This window comes from Chrysochloris asiatica, unplaced genomic scaffold (genome assembly GCF_000296735.1).
Source record: "Chrysochloris asiatica unplaced genomic scaffold, ChrAsi1.0 scaffold00050, whole genome shotgun sequence".
Taxonomy (NCBI): Eukaryota; Metazoa; Chordata; class Mammalia; order Afrosoricida; family Chrysochloridae; genus Chrysochloris; species Chrysochloris asiatica.
The window spans coordinates 15,864,814-15,878,765 of record NW_006408568.1 but is presented as its reverse complement, the minus strand read 5'-3'; the positions used below and the strand labels follow the sequence as shown (position 1 = coordinate 15,878,765).

The 13,952-nt window shown below is 39.5% G+C and overlaps 1 protein-coding gene across 1 annotated transcript in view; it reads left to right on the top strand.

Moving 5' to 3' along the window:
* Positions 1–13,952, top strand: part of SFMBT2 (Scm-like with four mbt domains 2) — a 293,191-nt gene that overhangs the window by 149,194 nt on the left and 130,045 nt on the right. Inside the window, exon 6 of the mRNA XM_006862794.1 lies at positions 3,667–3,764. Coding sequence (XP_006862856.1) covers positions 3,667–3,764 — 98 coding nt within the window. The remainder of the gene's footprint in view (positions 1–3,666; positions 3,765–13,952) is intronic.

The window sequence follows — 13,952 nt, the reverse complement described above, 5'->3', positions numbered from 1 at the left end:
GATCAAACATGCAATCAAGATGTATTGCTCATTACTGGTGATTGGAATGCAAAAGTACGGAGCAAAGAGGAGGGACCAGTAGTTGGAAAATTTGGACTTGGTGATAGAAATGATGCTGGAGAATGAATGGCCCAGGATCGGACATTGTTTCGTTCTGCTGTGCATGGGGTCGCTATGAGTCGGTTCCGACTCGATGGCACCTGACAACAACAACAACATAGAGTGAGGGAACTAAGGTACCAACTCAGTAGATGTGGACCCCTTTTTCTTGCCCCCTTATGTCTTCAGATCCTTCCTTTGACTTTGAAAATCCCCATCCTTTTTCATGAGTCTGTTCTCTTTTTCCCACCACATTGAGGCTGCAGTCCCTGTCTACCTCCTTTCAGATCTTAAGAAAAGTGAATTTATTCACTTCCTTCAGGAAGTTCAGGCTTCTATGGCATTTTCTCTTGAAACCTTCTTGAAATGCTGGATTTGGTGTTCTCCTGGCTTTACTTCCAGGAGTTCTCTGATTTGCTTCCCCCTTAACTAGGATTTCTATGCAGTGCCCTTAAATGAAACCATTAGGATAATCTAGGGAATTCCTCTCACCCTCTAAGAACAATACATAGGGCTCTGTGAACTGGTTCCATTTCCAACTTTGTGGTACTCAGTAAAAAGCAATTTATGCCTTAGTGATCCTTTCCTTTACCTCTGGAGGTCGTAGGACCCATTAATTTTTGCATATGTGTTTATTCTGCCCCCACTTGGCAGCCACTCCTTGGAAACCCTATACAGGGCCCCTGTGAGTTGGAAATAACTTGACAGCACTTAACAACACCAACATGTGTCTTAAAAAGGGGTCCCGGTGTGACACTGGAGGATAATCAGTGAACTGCTAACTAGTTGCGAGTTCAGTGTTTCAAACCCACCAGCTAGTCCTTGGAAATCCTTTACAGGGTTTCTGTGTGTAGGAACCGACTTGATGACACTAGCAACAACACCAAGATGTGCCTCAGAAGGAGCCCTGATGATATAGTACTTTACCGCTTGGCTGATGATCGAAAGGTTGGCAGTTTCCATCCATCATCCCTTCTTCTGGAGAACGATGTCATAGTCTGCTTCTTTAAAAATTATCATCTTGGAAACTCTATGGAGCAGTGCTACCTTATTCTCTTGGATTGCTATGCTTTGGAATTGGCATGATAGTAACGGGTTTGGTTTCGTTTTGTGCCTCTCATGAGCTAGTGAGCATCCATCTAAGGTGAAACTTGGTCTCTCTCCATCTAGAGGGAAAAAAAGTGATGAAAATTGAAGATACATAGAAACTAAATTAATCCAGTGGACTAATGGACCTTGTGAACATCAATCTTTATAACTTCGAGACCAGAAGAACTAGGTGGTGTCCAGCTACCACTACCAACTTGTTCTGAAAGGGATCACACTAGAAGGTCCTGGATAGAATGGGAGAAAAAAATGTGGAACAAGACTCAAAGTCATTAAAAAAAAAAAAAAGCCAGTCTTACTGTTCTGATTGAAACAGGTAGAGCCTCCAAGTCTATGGCCCTTAGCCACCTTCAGGTCTAGAACTGAACTCACCCTCATTACTCAATGTTCATGAAAGCAATAGACAAGTCTGTAAGGGGAACATAACACTATTAGATTAATGAACGGTTTGAGCTAGAATTGATAGCCACTGTCCTAACCCCCAGGACAAAGTTTAAGAGGGTTAGGAAAGGAGGAATGGAAACAGGAAACACTACGGAGATGAGAAGGGATGTTACATTGTGGTGCTTGCAATCAATGACATGGAACAAAATGTATATGAATGTTTTAATGAAAAACTGATTTGCTCAATTCACTAGGAAAAAAAATAATGACATTCTCTATTTGTTCTGACACAGAAATGTCAAATTGAGTGAGAGGGATTCCCCAAAGGTAGAAAAGAATAAATAAAATGCTAGAAAGGATAAGCACTATACACAAGTAGAAGGCATTTTGTTGTTAATAACCCTCCATGTTTCTTTTTCCCTCTGCGTAACTGACAATGACAGTGAGCAGTGCGTTGATAACTTGGCTACTTCTGTCCGAATCTTATTGTGTACCATAGAGTTGGTTCTGACCTGTAGCTACCCTATAGGGCAGAGTACCCGCGGGGTTTTCTAAGCTGTGTAGAGTTGCTATGAGTCAAAATCGACTCGACTCAGTAGCTGTGGGGTTTGTATGTTTTTTGGGATCTTTACTGGAACAGATCTTGAGTTTTTTTTCTCCCGAGTAGAGGTTGTTAGGTTTGAACTGCCAGCCTTTTTGTTAGCAACTGAGTGCCTAACCATTGTTCTACAGGACACATTGTTGTTGTTGTTAAGTGCCGTGGAGTCGGTTTTGACTCTTTGCGACCCTGTATAGGGTTTCCAAGGAGTGGCTGGTGAGTTTGAACTGCCGACCTTGCGGTTTAAACCGGCTTTGCAGTCCAGTGCATTAACTCACAGCGCCATACCAGGACTCCTACAGGATGCATTGTTATTGTTTTTGTTAAGTGCTGTTGAGTTGATTTCAACCCATAGCGACCTTGTATAGGGTTTCCAAGGAGAAAGTGGTGAGCTTGAACCACTGACCTTGCAGTTCAAATGACTTTGCAGTCTGATGCATTAGCCCACAACACCACACCAGGATTCCATTAGTGGCCTGAAAAGACCATTAAAAAAATAAAACAAAACAAACGCATAAATCTCCTACCAGAGTCTTAATGTTTGAGGTGAATTCACAAGCTAAAAGGATTAAAATATGGCTCCATGTGAAAAAGCAGACATGCAAGAAATTAAAAATATAGCCCAAAAGGTTTAATGTTGCCTGTTAACTGTACTTAAATTCATATTCATATCCTAACTGTCTGTCTGAAGTGAGCTGGGTTGATATAGTAAAGATATAAACATATCTACTTCCAGTGGGTGCTTCTGCAAATCCTGTTTTGATAAGGTCTTAAATCTACTGAGATCAGGTCGTAAAATTTCCCTGCATTTTCAGCAATAGGTGAACACAGGGCTCAACAGTGTTTTCTTTTAATTTTGCATTCAGGCAGTATAACTACCTCCGTTGGTAAACTCCCCGCCCCACCCACCTGAGGGAAAATATGGGTAACATGTGGTGTGTAAGCAACATTTCAAGTGTAAATATTAAACTTGGTTGATAAATTTTAATTTACCTTTTAATAATTTTATGACTTACATGGACTATTTTTAGCTGTGAGAGCTTAGAGATTTAGTGAAAAATATGCTGTAATAACTGTAAATGCCAGGCAAGAGTCATTTCTAGCTTAGAAATTTATCGGATAGTAAGTTCTTCATCAGTGGATATTATTTCCTAGTGGATATGTGGAATTTGGGGCCATGGTTTACTGAAGATTTTGCTTACTATGATTGATACTACTAAATGGCTTACAGAATACCAATGGAATGCGTGTGAATATTCCCTGAAGAAGAATCCTATTAAATTTATTCTTTACTAATAGTGGGATCCCAGGTTGCTATTTAATTTCAGAAAATCCCTTTAACAGATGGTCTTTTATGGTGGGCATGGTTACTGAATGTGCTGAGATATTATGAAAAGTCTGGGAAGATAAAATTCAAGAATGAGAGACCCAGTAGAACATTTTGGTCCTTAAACTTGTGTGGTTTGCTGTTGATACAGAAATCTATCCTTTGAAGATGGCATCTGAATGGAAATGTGCTCTGGAAAAATCCCTTTTTGATGCTGCAAAGTTTCCTCTTCCAATGGAAGTATTCAAGGTAACAAGTCACCTCATAGTAACTTACCTACTATTTTTAAGAATAAACTGTTAAAAATGTTTCGGGTATCAAATCACCCCCACTGTTTAGAAAACTACCTTCTTGTGCAGATTTAATTTTAAAATGTTTAAATTGTATCTGTTCCATTTTGTTGGGTTTTGGCAACCATTGTAATCGCCTATTTTATAAGCTACTGATTTATTACGATGTTTTTAGGCTATTATTGTCTTTCTTCATAGTGCTTCATTATCGAAATCACATTTTACCTCTACCAAAGGAACCAAAGAAAATATAGTTAAGTCTTTTCTTCTTGTTAGTTTGGTAAATATGATAAACTCATACTTTTCCTGATGGTTCCATTTTTATTAATAGCTCAAGAAGCTTAAACTTTGTGTCTACTTGCTACCAGGTGCTCATACAAAGATGAAAGATGTATGAAACCTTCCCTCAACTGAAACGGATTGTGAGGTTTTAAAAATTATGTTTGAAAATTATATGAAGTAGAATATTAAGCTCTGGAAAGAAAGGCCCGTTCTGGTTAGAAGCCGTAAAGCAAACATTTTAAAAGATTTGGGATGCGCCCAGGTGAGAAGACTGTATCACACTTGCGCTTTCTTTCAACGGTTCAAACGTGGCTGCATCAGACTAGCAGACACTTGCTTTTTATCTTGGAGCCAGCACCCTTTTGGAGTCGAAATTTCACATGGAAAATTCAATTACAATGGTGTTTATGTGCTACATCCAACAAGGCTTAAGGCTTTTGGCTGGAGTGTTGGCTTCCTGAATTTTATTTGTACTTCAGCCCTCACTCAGAATTTTAACCAGTTATGGCAAATCATTAACCTTCTGGGCCAGCACTTTTCCTGTTTGCAAAATTGAACATATTAAGACCTCTTTTTATGCTGGTCATATAATTATGTTGTGAAGTTTCATGGGATACTTTTACAGTGTTTTAGGGCTTCTGGATTCGAGGGACCATATAAATCCAGTGTGCTGTTAGTAATAATCACTGACAATGAAGAATTATTTTGAGTCCTTTTTTAGTTTTATAAATGGATCGACTACTTTTTGCTTCCCTTTCTTTCTTCCTCTGTTCTGTAATACCCCCTTTCCCTTAAATAACACAGAGAAACAGATTAGGCTTTACCACCACTCAGCAGCCAGTCCTTGACCACCATCACTCCCTTCATAGTGACCATCATGGTATTCTTCACATGTGTAGATCTGGTCATGCCCTTCTCCTTTGAAAATATTCATTTTATTTTGAAATATATGCATTATATGATGTCAAGAGGTGAGCGAATAATAAAATGAAAATTCAAATACACACTATCCAGTTTAAGAAGCAGAATGTTGCCAGTAGTATATTAGAAACATGTCTACATATCCTTCTCCTAATTCCTCCTCTGTTCTGCCTGAATAACCAGTATCCTGACTTGTGTTTTAATCCTTCCTGTGCTTCTCTTTGTAGATTTACTACATTGGGATGCATTCCTAAATGTTAAATTACATACTCATGGCAAAATGAGAAGTAAGCACAATCTTATTTGTTTATGGAGAGGACTGGCTTTCTACTCCTAGCAGGAGAAGCAGTTGGACAGTGTCTGGGTAATAAATGGGCTTCACTTTACTTCAGAGTTTTTCAAGACCTCTTGTGGAGAATTCAGTAGGCAAAGTCATGAGGTAATCTTAAGAAAATGAAGCTTTATCATAGTAACATCATCTGCATGAATTACGAGACTTTTCTTAGGTACCCTAAGGTGCTAGATATCCCTTAGGATTATGGACAAGGATCATTTGGTCTATGTATTATTTTGTAAGTGCTTTTATGGTTTACTCTTGCTCTCAGACCCTGGTAGTGTAGTGGATTATGTATTGGACTGCTTGCTTACTGTAAGTTCAGCAGTTAGATCCACGGGCCGCTCCAAGAGAGAAAGCTGAGGTGTTCTGCTCCCATAAAGATTTATAGTCTCTGAAACTCTACCCAGGGACGCTATGAGTTGGAACCGATTCCATGGCACATAGCAGCTGCAGCTTGCTCTCAGGAACTATACTAATGCACAACATTTCTGTCAAGTGACTACTGCCTTGTGATCTAGGCAGCTGGGTCCTCAACAGGGAGCAGGAGCTTGATTTCCCAAAGAAGTTTGATCTCGCCACCTTGGGCTAAAGGTCTGGCTCTAACAGGATTCTGGGAGCTGAGTGTGGAGAAGAGGGCTGAGGAGTCTCAGCACTCAGCATTATGTGTACACCCACTAACCAGGGATCATCTAGTTCATCCTCTTCAGTAAACAAATCTCTGATTTTCTGGTAAACTGCGGTAGGGCAGCTGGTCTTAGTGAGTATACTAGGAGAGAATTTTTAGGGATCTAATTGAAGACCCCCAAAGAGATGGATTCGCCAAGTGGCAGCATCGATGGATTCAAGTGTGGCAACAGTAGTGAGGTTAGCCCAGGATTGGGCAGTGTTTCGTTCTGCCGTGTATAAGGTTGCTATGAGTTGGTACCAACTCGATGGTACCTAACAACAACTGCTTTTCCAGGAGCTCTGGTAGTATAGTAGTTACGAATTGAGCTGCTAACCTCAAGATTGGCAGTTTGAAACTACCAGCCATTCTGCAGGAGAACGATGAGGCTTTCTGCTCCTGTAAAGATTTATAGCCTTGGAAACTCTGTGCAGGGTCACTATGAGTAGGAACTGACTCCACGGTACTTAACAACAACTGCCTTTCAAACAGTTCCTTCACAGTTCATTTTATTTCATCAGCTCTTGGTTACACCCTCTTTCAAATATCACTGGTGTTACTAGTTTCTGACCCTTCTGAGAATTTTGCAGCATGAATTGGATTGGTTCTCAGCTGAAGGTTTGGGATTTGGCTTTGTTGAATATATTAACTTAGAAATTAATTACTTTTATCTGCTTTTTAGTTTCCATACTTTTGTTGCTGTTGAGTGAATTTGTGACTTCATGCATGCAATCCCTTTTAGCATATTAGGTTACCCATTGGGCTACTAACCTCAGGTCAGCAGTTTAAACTCATGAGCAACTCCACCTGAGAAAGATGAGGCTTTCTGCTCCTGTAAAGATTTACAACCTCGAAACTCTTTACAGGGTGTTGTAAGTCGGAATCGACTTGACAGCACACGGTAGCAGCAGCAGATAAATAATCCCTTTACTGTGATTTTTATTAGAGTTCAGGAGGAAGTCAAATGAGTGTAGGCTTTTAGTGTGCTATTTTAACCTGCCATTCCTGTTTTAAAAACCCATCCAGCTTGGCTATATAGTACAAAGCATTCTTATTCTTCTTTGTCCTGCTATGCGTGGTGTGATTTAGACCTGCTTCCCTACCAAGTCTTGTTTTGTGCCACATCCTTCGTCAGTACCACTGGCCTTTTTCTGCTTCAAGATGCCCTTTGTACCAGTTTCGTTCTTTTTGCTTATTCCTACTCAAAGATAGGAGTCCTGATATGGCGCTGTAGGATTAAAGCACTGGCCCGCAACGTTTGTTTGAACCACAGCAAACAACACTCAAAGAAAAATTCTCTAAAAAGAAGTCTCCTGAGTCTTTGGCTCCTGTTGTAGCTCAGACTAATTTTCATGAAAAAAGACTGTATCTCTTTCTCTCACAGAGCACCTGGGGAGTTCGAACTTCTCACTGTACCTCCAGGGCTCTTTAGGTATTCAGTAAATATTTTCTCAAATATATGCAAGAATTCTTGAAAAGATTGTTGTTAGTTGTTGTTAAATGCCATCGAGTTTGTTCTGACCCATAGCAACCCTGTGTAGAGTTTCCGAGGAACCACTGTTAAATTTGAATCACCGACCTTGCAGTTCAAACTGACTTTGAGTCCAGCACATTAACCCACAGTGCCACGCCAGGACTCCCAGTGAAAGGATATATGCTTATCCTGCAGTGCTACATCAGGACTCCTTGAGTTAATATAGTCACAGATTAACGGCATGCATACCTATTACTGTGAATACTGAAATTCAAAAGATATAAACATTAGTATTTCTAATGTGTTTTAAATTACAAATTAACTAACCCATTAAACATTTATTGAGCAAATATTCTCTGCAGCAGTCTGTTATGTGTTGTTGATTGTATGCTAGGGTTTAATAATTTGTTTACGTTTTCCAAAATACAAATAGCCTTCTTTTCTCACCATAATATCTTTTTACTAGAAATTAGAATTCTATTATTTTTGTAGCATACCTGAGAATTATCATCTTACACAATATTTTGTTTATAATTAAGAATTACTTTAAAAATAAGCAGTAAATACTAGTTTTGTATTTTCCACAGGGCCTCTTATAAGGCAAGGCATAGGGAATAGGAATTCAATTTTTAAAAACACTTGGGTCAAATGGAATATTACATATTCTTAATGCTTTTGGTACACTTATCAATGATGATATTTTTTCAATATTTCAATGAGATGGAAAAGAAATGAACAGTTTAACTTTATTAGGCATACTTTGTATTGAGTGAATATTTAACATTTATATTTCGCTAAGGAGCTCTGGTAGCGTAGTGGTTACGAATCGGGCTGCGAACCTTAAGGTCAGCGGTTCGAAACTACCAGCTGCTCCGCGGGAGAAAGATGAGGCTTTCTACTCCCGTAAGGATTTACACCCTCGGAAACCCTATACAGGGCCTCTATGGGTCGGAACCGACTCGATGGCACTTAACAACAACAACAACAACACACAGTAATTTAGAACACAGAATGCTGAGTTACTCTACGTACATTGAGGTAGTTAGTTAAGAAACATTGCATGGGGTAAGCTAGAGGGGGAATCAATCTATCTGTTGCATTCTTTAAGAAAAAATAAAATGGAAGCAAGAAAAAAATTTTGTGCCCCTCCTAAGTTTACAGAAGTTTCAGCAAGCAATATTCTCCTGCAGAGTCCAGAAATAAAGCTTACATGATTTTTCTGTTGCTACTGTCTGATCACCATTGTTTCTCAGCAGGCAGATGTACTTCTGGTTACTTTCATTCTGGTAAAAGGAATCTATGTTTCGATTCAGCAGTGAATCATCCTAGATGCATGTTGTTATGGAAAATTGCCCTAGTGTTTAGCTGTTATGAGACAGAAGTCAAAGCTAAGCACATTTAATGTCCAGAGATGAGCAGCATTTCAAAGCAATTCTTTTTTTTTTTTTTTTTTAACACTTTAGATAAAATGGGTGTTTTGATGGCATGAATCTCATTATGCTGCAGTGGTTCTTGCTTTGTGGGATGTGTTTCCCTGTCTATACTGGTGTCTGTATCTCTACTCTATCATGGACTCTGATGTGCCAGTGTGCAATTGTCACCTTCTATCATAAAGGAGCTCTGGTAGCGTAGTGGTTACGAATCGGGCTGCGAACCTTAAGGTCAGCGGTTTGAAACTACCAGCTGCTCCGCGGGAGAAAGATGAGGCTTTCTACTCCCATAAAGATTTACACCCTCGGAAACCCTGTACAGGGTCGCTATGGGTCAGAACTGACTCAACGGCACTCAACAACAACAACAACAACACATCATAAATACAAACAGTAACACTATAAAAACAAGTTTGTAATCAGTATTCCTGATATTATTTACCCTTGATAGAACACTTGGAGTGGTTTTTGAATACCATATTTTACTGGAAGTTCTGATTTAACTTATCTAGAAAATACAGATTTCCTCAAAATGGACACTGAATTGAAATGAAAGAGAAAGAGTTGATGTTTTTTGTTTTTTTTTAAGTGTTGGGGAGGGAAAAATCTCCCATCTTATTGAAAAATAAATGATAAAGTAAAATTTTATTTTCTGAAAGTCAACTTCATTATTTTGAGGGCCTGCTGTTCCTTGGGAGAAAGATGAGGCTGTCTGCACCTGTAAAGATTTATAGCCTCGGAAACCCTAAGGAACAACTTTTCTCTAAAGTCCTGTAGGGTTGATGTGAGTCAGGACGGACTCAATGTCAGTGGGTTTGCTTTTGGTTTAGCAGATTTACCAAAACAATGTATTGATAATTAAAAATATATATATTAAGGTGGTAGAAGTGGCTGCACTGGAAATCAGCATGGTCACGGACTTGTGAATTAGGATGGGCGTGCCCACCTTTCGTTTGACCAGCTTCAGAGTCAAACGAAATCGTGTTTTTAAGAACCAGAAATGCATTTTGTTTAAAATATAGATAAAACTTGACACAGTCACATGTACCTATACTGCAGTCTTTGAAAGCTTTGTTTTATTAACTTATGATATATTCCACTGTCAACTAAAGTGAAATGGTGCCTCAGTTTCAGTAAAAGCTTTTTATTTTTGTCTTTTATGAAGAACTGCTAGGGTAGGTTTCTTTCAGAGTGTGTTTCTATCATTGAAAAATGAAGCTTCTACAAGACGATTTCGGTTGTTGTTTGTTTTTTTTTTTGTTTTAGCTAGGGATGTGTCTATTGTCTTAGTTTTCCAATACACTAAATGTCTACTATGATACAATTAGACGGCTTTGGGAAACTTATTATGTTTTAAAAAATAGAGCCAACAGAGACTGGAAAGTAAGATTATTATATTACATATATTTTATTTTTGTTAAGTGCCATCGAGTCAGCACAGACTCATAGTGACTCTACATATGATGAAATGAAATATTGCTAACCCTGCACCATCTTCACATAGGCACACAGACACACAATAAAAAAAGACAAGTATATTGGCAATTAATATAATATACTTAGTGTTTCAGGCATTTATGAGCCTTCTGTAATTACTGTTACTTCTCTGCAATTCTTGTAATTTGTAATTTACATCTGTGACCCCACTTGTCTGCAAATGTTAAACTACAGAAGTTTCACTGTCAGCTCATATATCCATCAAAAGGATCTACAAATGAAAAACCGCAGTTCCTGAGTTGCCAGTTAATGGAAATTAGGAGAGTATTTTTCCCTTAGAGGACTATAGAAGAGAACAAGTGCTCTTCAGCTAACTTCATCTCTGATCATACCTTGTAATTGCAAAGAAAAAAAAAAAATCATTTGTAATGTCACTAAACCCCAGTACCCATTTTTATCCCTTGTTGATGTTAGATGCTGTTGAGTTAGTTCTGACTCAGAGCAACTCTATTCTCTAAAACAAAACAAAACGCTCCTTGGTCTTGTGGCAGCCTCACATCATTGCTATGTTTTAACCCATTGTTGCAGTGAAATGGTTTGAACTTTTCTTTCCCCTTTAAAAAATATTTAAAATCTGCAGTGGGTTGCAATTTTAAATAAGCTCTTTAGGGGTTTTGCAGTAGAGAGAATGGAATGATGGATAAAGACAACTGAGATATGAGGTCAGAAACCTTGGTTTCTCTTTTTTTCACATCTCTGTATTGTGCGTCCCAAGAGCACTCCTCAAGTTTAGTAATTCACTACACTAGGAAGAGTCACAGGAATTGGATGGCATACTCACAGTTATCACTTATGACAGGAAAACAAAGGAGACAAAGTTGAATCGACAAAGGAAGAAGGAACATGGAGTGAAGCCCTCTCTGAGAGGAATTATACAGAACATAATTCGTCACCCTGCCAGGAATTGTGACATTGCTACCTCTGTGGTCACATTGGAGAGCTGATGCCCAAGACTTTGATTGGAAGCTGGATGCATAGGCATCCTTGCTTCACACGTAACAAGATCCTTGTCTCTCTGAAAGAAACCAGGTGTTAAGTTTAAACCATGTTATTTGTGTTGCATTCTTACCATGTGGAATCATTTTATATCTGTGTTGTTGTTGTTAAGTGCCATCGAAGCAGTCCTGACCCATAGCAACCTTGGAGCAGCTGGTGAGCTAGAACTGCCAACCTTGTGGTTCAGACTGACTTGACAGGCCTGTGCATTAACCCACAGCACAATAAGCTTAGGGCCAGTCTTGCAAGCAGGCTCTAAGGATATCAATGTCAAATTTTCTGTGTTAACTCTTTTCTGCACCAAAAAACCCCCAAAACAACAGCAAATGCATTGTTGTCAAGTTGATTATGACTCAGAGCAACCAACTCTGTATATTCCTCTGTAGTCTAAGCTACCATGTTGTATGTCCTGAACTGTTGCATCACTCTCAAAACTTAGTTCCATGTTCCCATCTGGTGTGGCGTGCTGTAGGGTAAGCACTGGACCTCAAGATGGGTGGTTTAAAGTCACCAGCCCATCCATTGCTCGGAAACCCTATACAGGGTTGCTATGAGTCGGAACTTACTCGCCTGCACTTAACAACAACAATAACAACATGTTTTTTGGAGAACAGCCAGAGTGATTCTTTTAAAGAAGAGGCAGATCATTCCACTCTTTAGCCTGTGTCTCTCCAGTGGCATCTCATCTCATTTAGGATATGATGTACAAGGTCCACATGATCTGGCTCCCACTACCTCTCTGATCCCTCTTGAAGCCTTCATGGACTCTGCTCCACCCCACTGGCTTCCTGCTGTCCCTCCAGTGTACCAACCATGTTTCTCCCATGGCCTTTACATTAATGCTCCCTCTGCCTGGATTCTAATTGCCCAGATAGCCTCATAGCACCTTCCTTAATTTTTTTTCAGATTGCTGCTTAAAATAAGGAGCCCTGGTAGGGATTAGGAGATGGGCTACTAATCACAAGACCACTAGGTTGAATTTACCAGTCACTCCATGGAACAAAAATGAGGCTTTTGGCTCCTGTGAAAAGAGTTACAGCCTCAGAAATCCTATATAGAGCCTCAGAAACCAAAGATAGAATCGCTGTGAGTTGAAACCATCTCGACAGCACGTAGCCACCACCACTGCTGAAAATAAAACCCAGCCTTCCCCTACAGTGTGTCTCACCATCATCATATTGTATCCTACTAAATGACCCTTTCCTCATAGAACTTAAATTTTTGGCATATATAGTGAAAATTTTTTTTTGTTTTTTGCATGTAGTCGTAGTCTGTTTCCTCTCACTAGATTGTAAGCTTGAATAGAGCAGAGTGTTTATTTTTATAACTGCACTTTCTCCAGAGCCTTCAATAGCAAGCTGTCACTAGTATGTGCTCAGTAAATATTTTTGAATGGATTAATAAAGAAATAAGTACTGAAATAAACTTGTTGTTAAGTACTGTGGAGTCGGTTCCTACTCATAGCAACCCTGTACAGGATTTCTAAGGCTGTAAATCTTTACGGGAGCAGAAAGCCTCATCTTTCTCCCACGGAACGGCTGGTAGTTTCAAACTGCCGACCTTGAAGTTAGCAGCCCGATTCGTATCCACTATGCTACCAGAGCTCCTTGAAATAAACTTAGATGAATAAACACAGAAGTCACTGGTATAATATTTTCAAAATTAACTTAGGCTGTGGTGAATGTTGTTGTTGTTGTTATGTTCCATGGAGTCGGTTCCGACTCATACCGACCCTGTACAGGGTTTCCGAGGCTGTAACTCTTTACAGGAGCAGAAAGCCTCATCTTTCTTCTGCGGAACAGCTGGTAGTTTCAAACTGCTGACCTTGTGGTTCGCAGCCCAATTTGTAACCACTACGCTACCTTCTGAGTAATAAGAATGGCTCCTTTAAAGGCTTTCAGCTATTGTGATCTTGTTTCCCTTTAACTTCCATGGTAGCCTTGTAGAATAAGGATTCAAACCCACCAGCTACGCCTTAGAAACCCTACACAGGGTTGATGAGTCAGGATTGACCCGACAGCACACAAAACAACAGCATAGACAATGTGAGTCCTGGTGTGACACTGTAGGATAAGCATTGGACTTCTAACTCTACAAGGTTGGTGGTTCAAACCCACCAGTCACTCCTTGGAGACCCTATTCAGGGTCACTATGAGGCAGAGCTGACTTGGAAGCATGTAACAACAAAAACATAGCCACAGTTAATGAATCCTGGTGGCACTTGTAGGGTAAGCATTAGACTACTAACCACAAGGTTGGTGTTTCAAACCCATCAGCTGGTCAGAGGGAGAAAGATGAGGCTGTCTGCTCCGGTAAAGATTTACATATAGTCATGGAAACTCTATATAGGGTCGCTACAAGTCTGAATCGACTTGATGGCAGTGGTTTTGTTATTGTGTTGTAGTTTTGGTAAAGTCACAAATTAAGAAATGGTCACTTCTGTAGGGGAAAGGACTGAAACCATTATGGTACCATGAATTCACTACTAAGGCTGACATCTTCACAATCAACTAAAAATACTCCAGATCAGTACAAACATTGCTAAG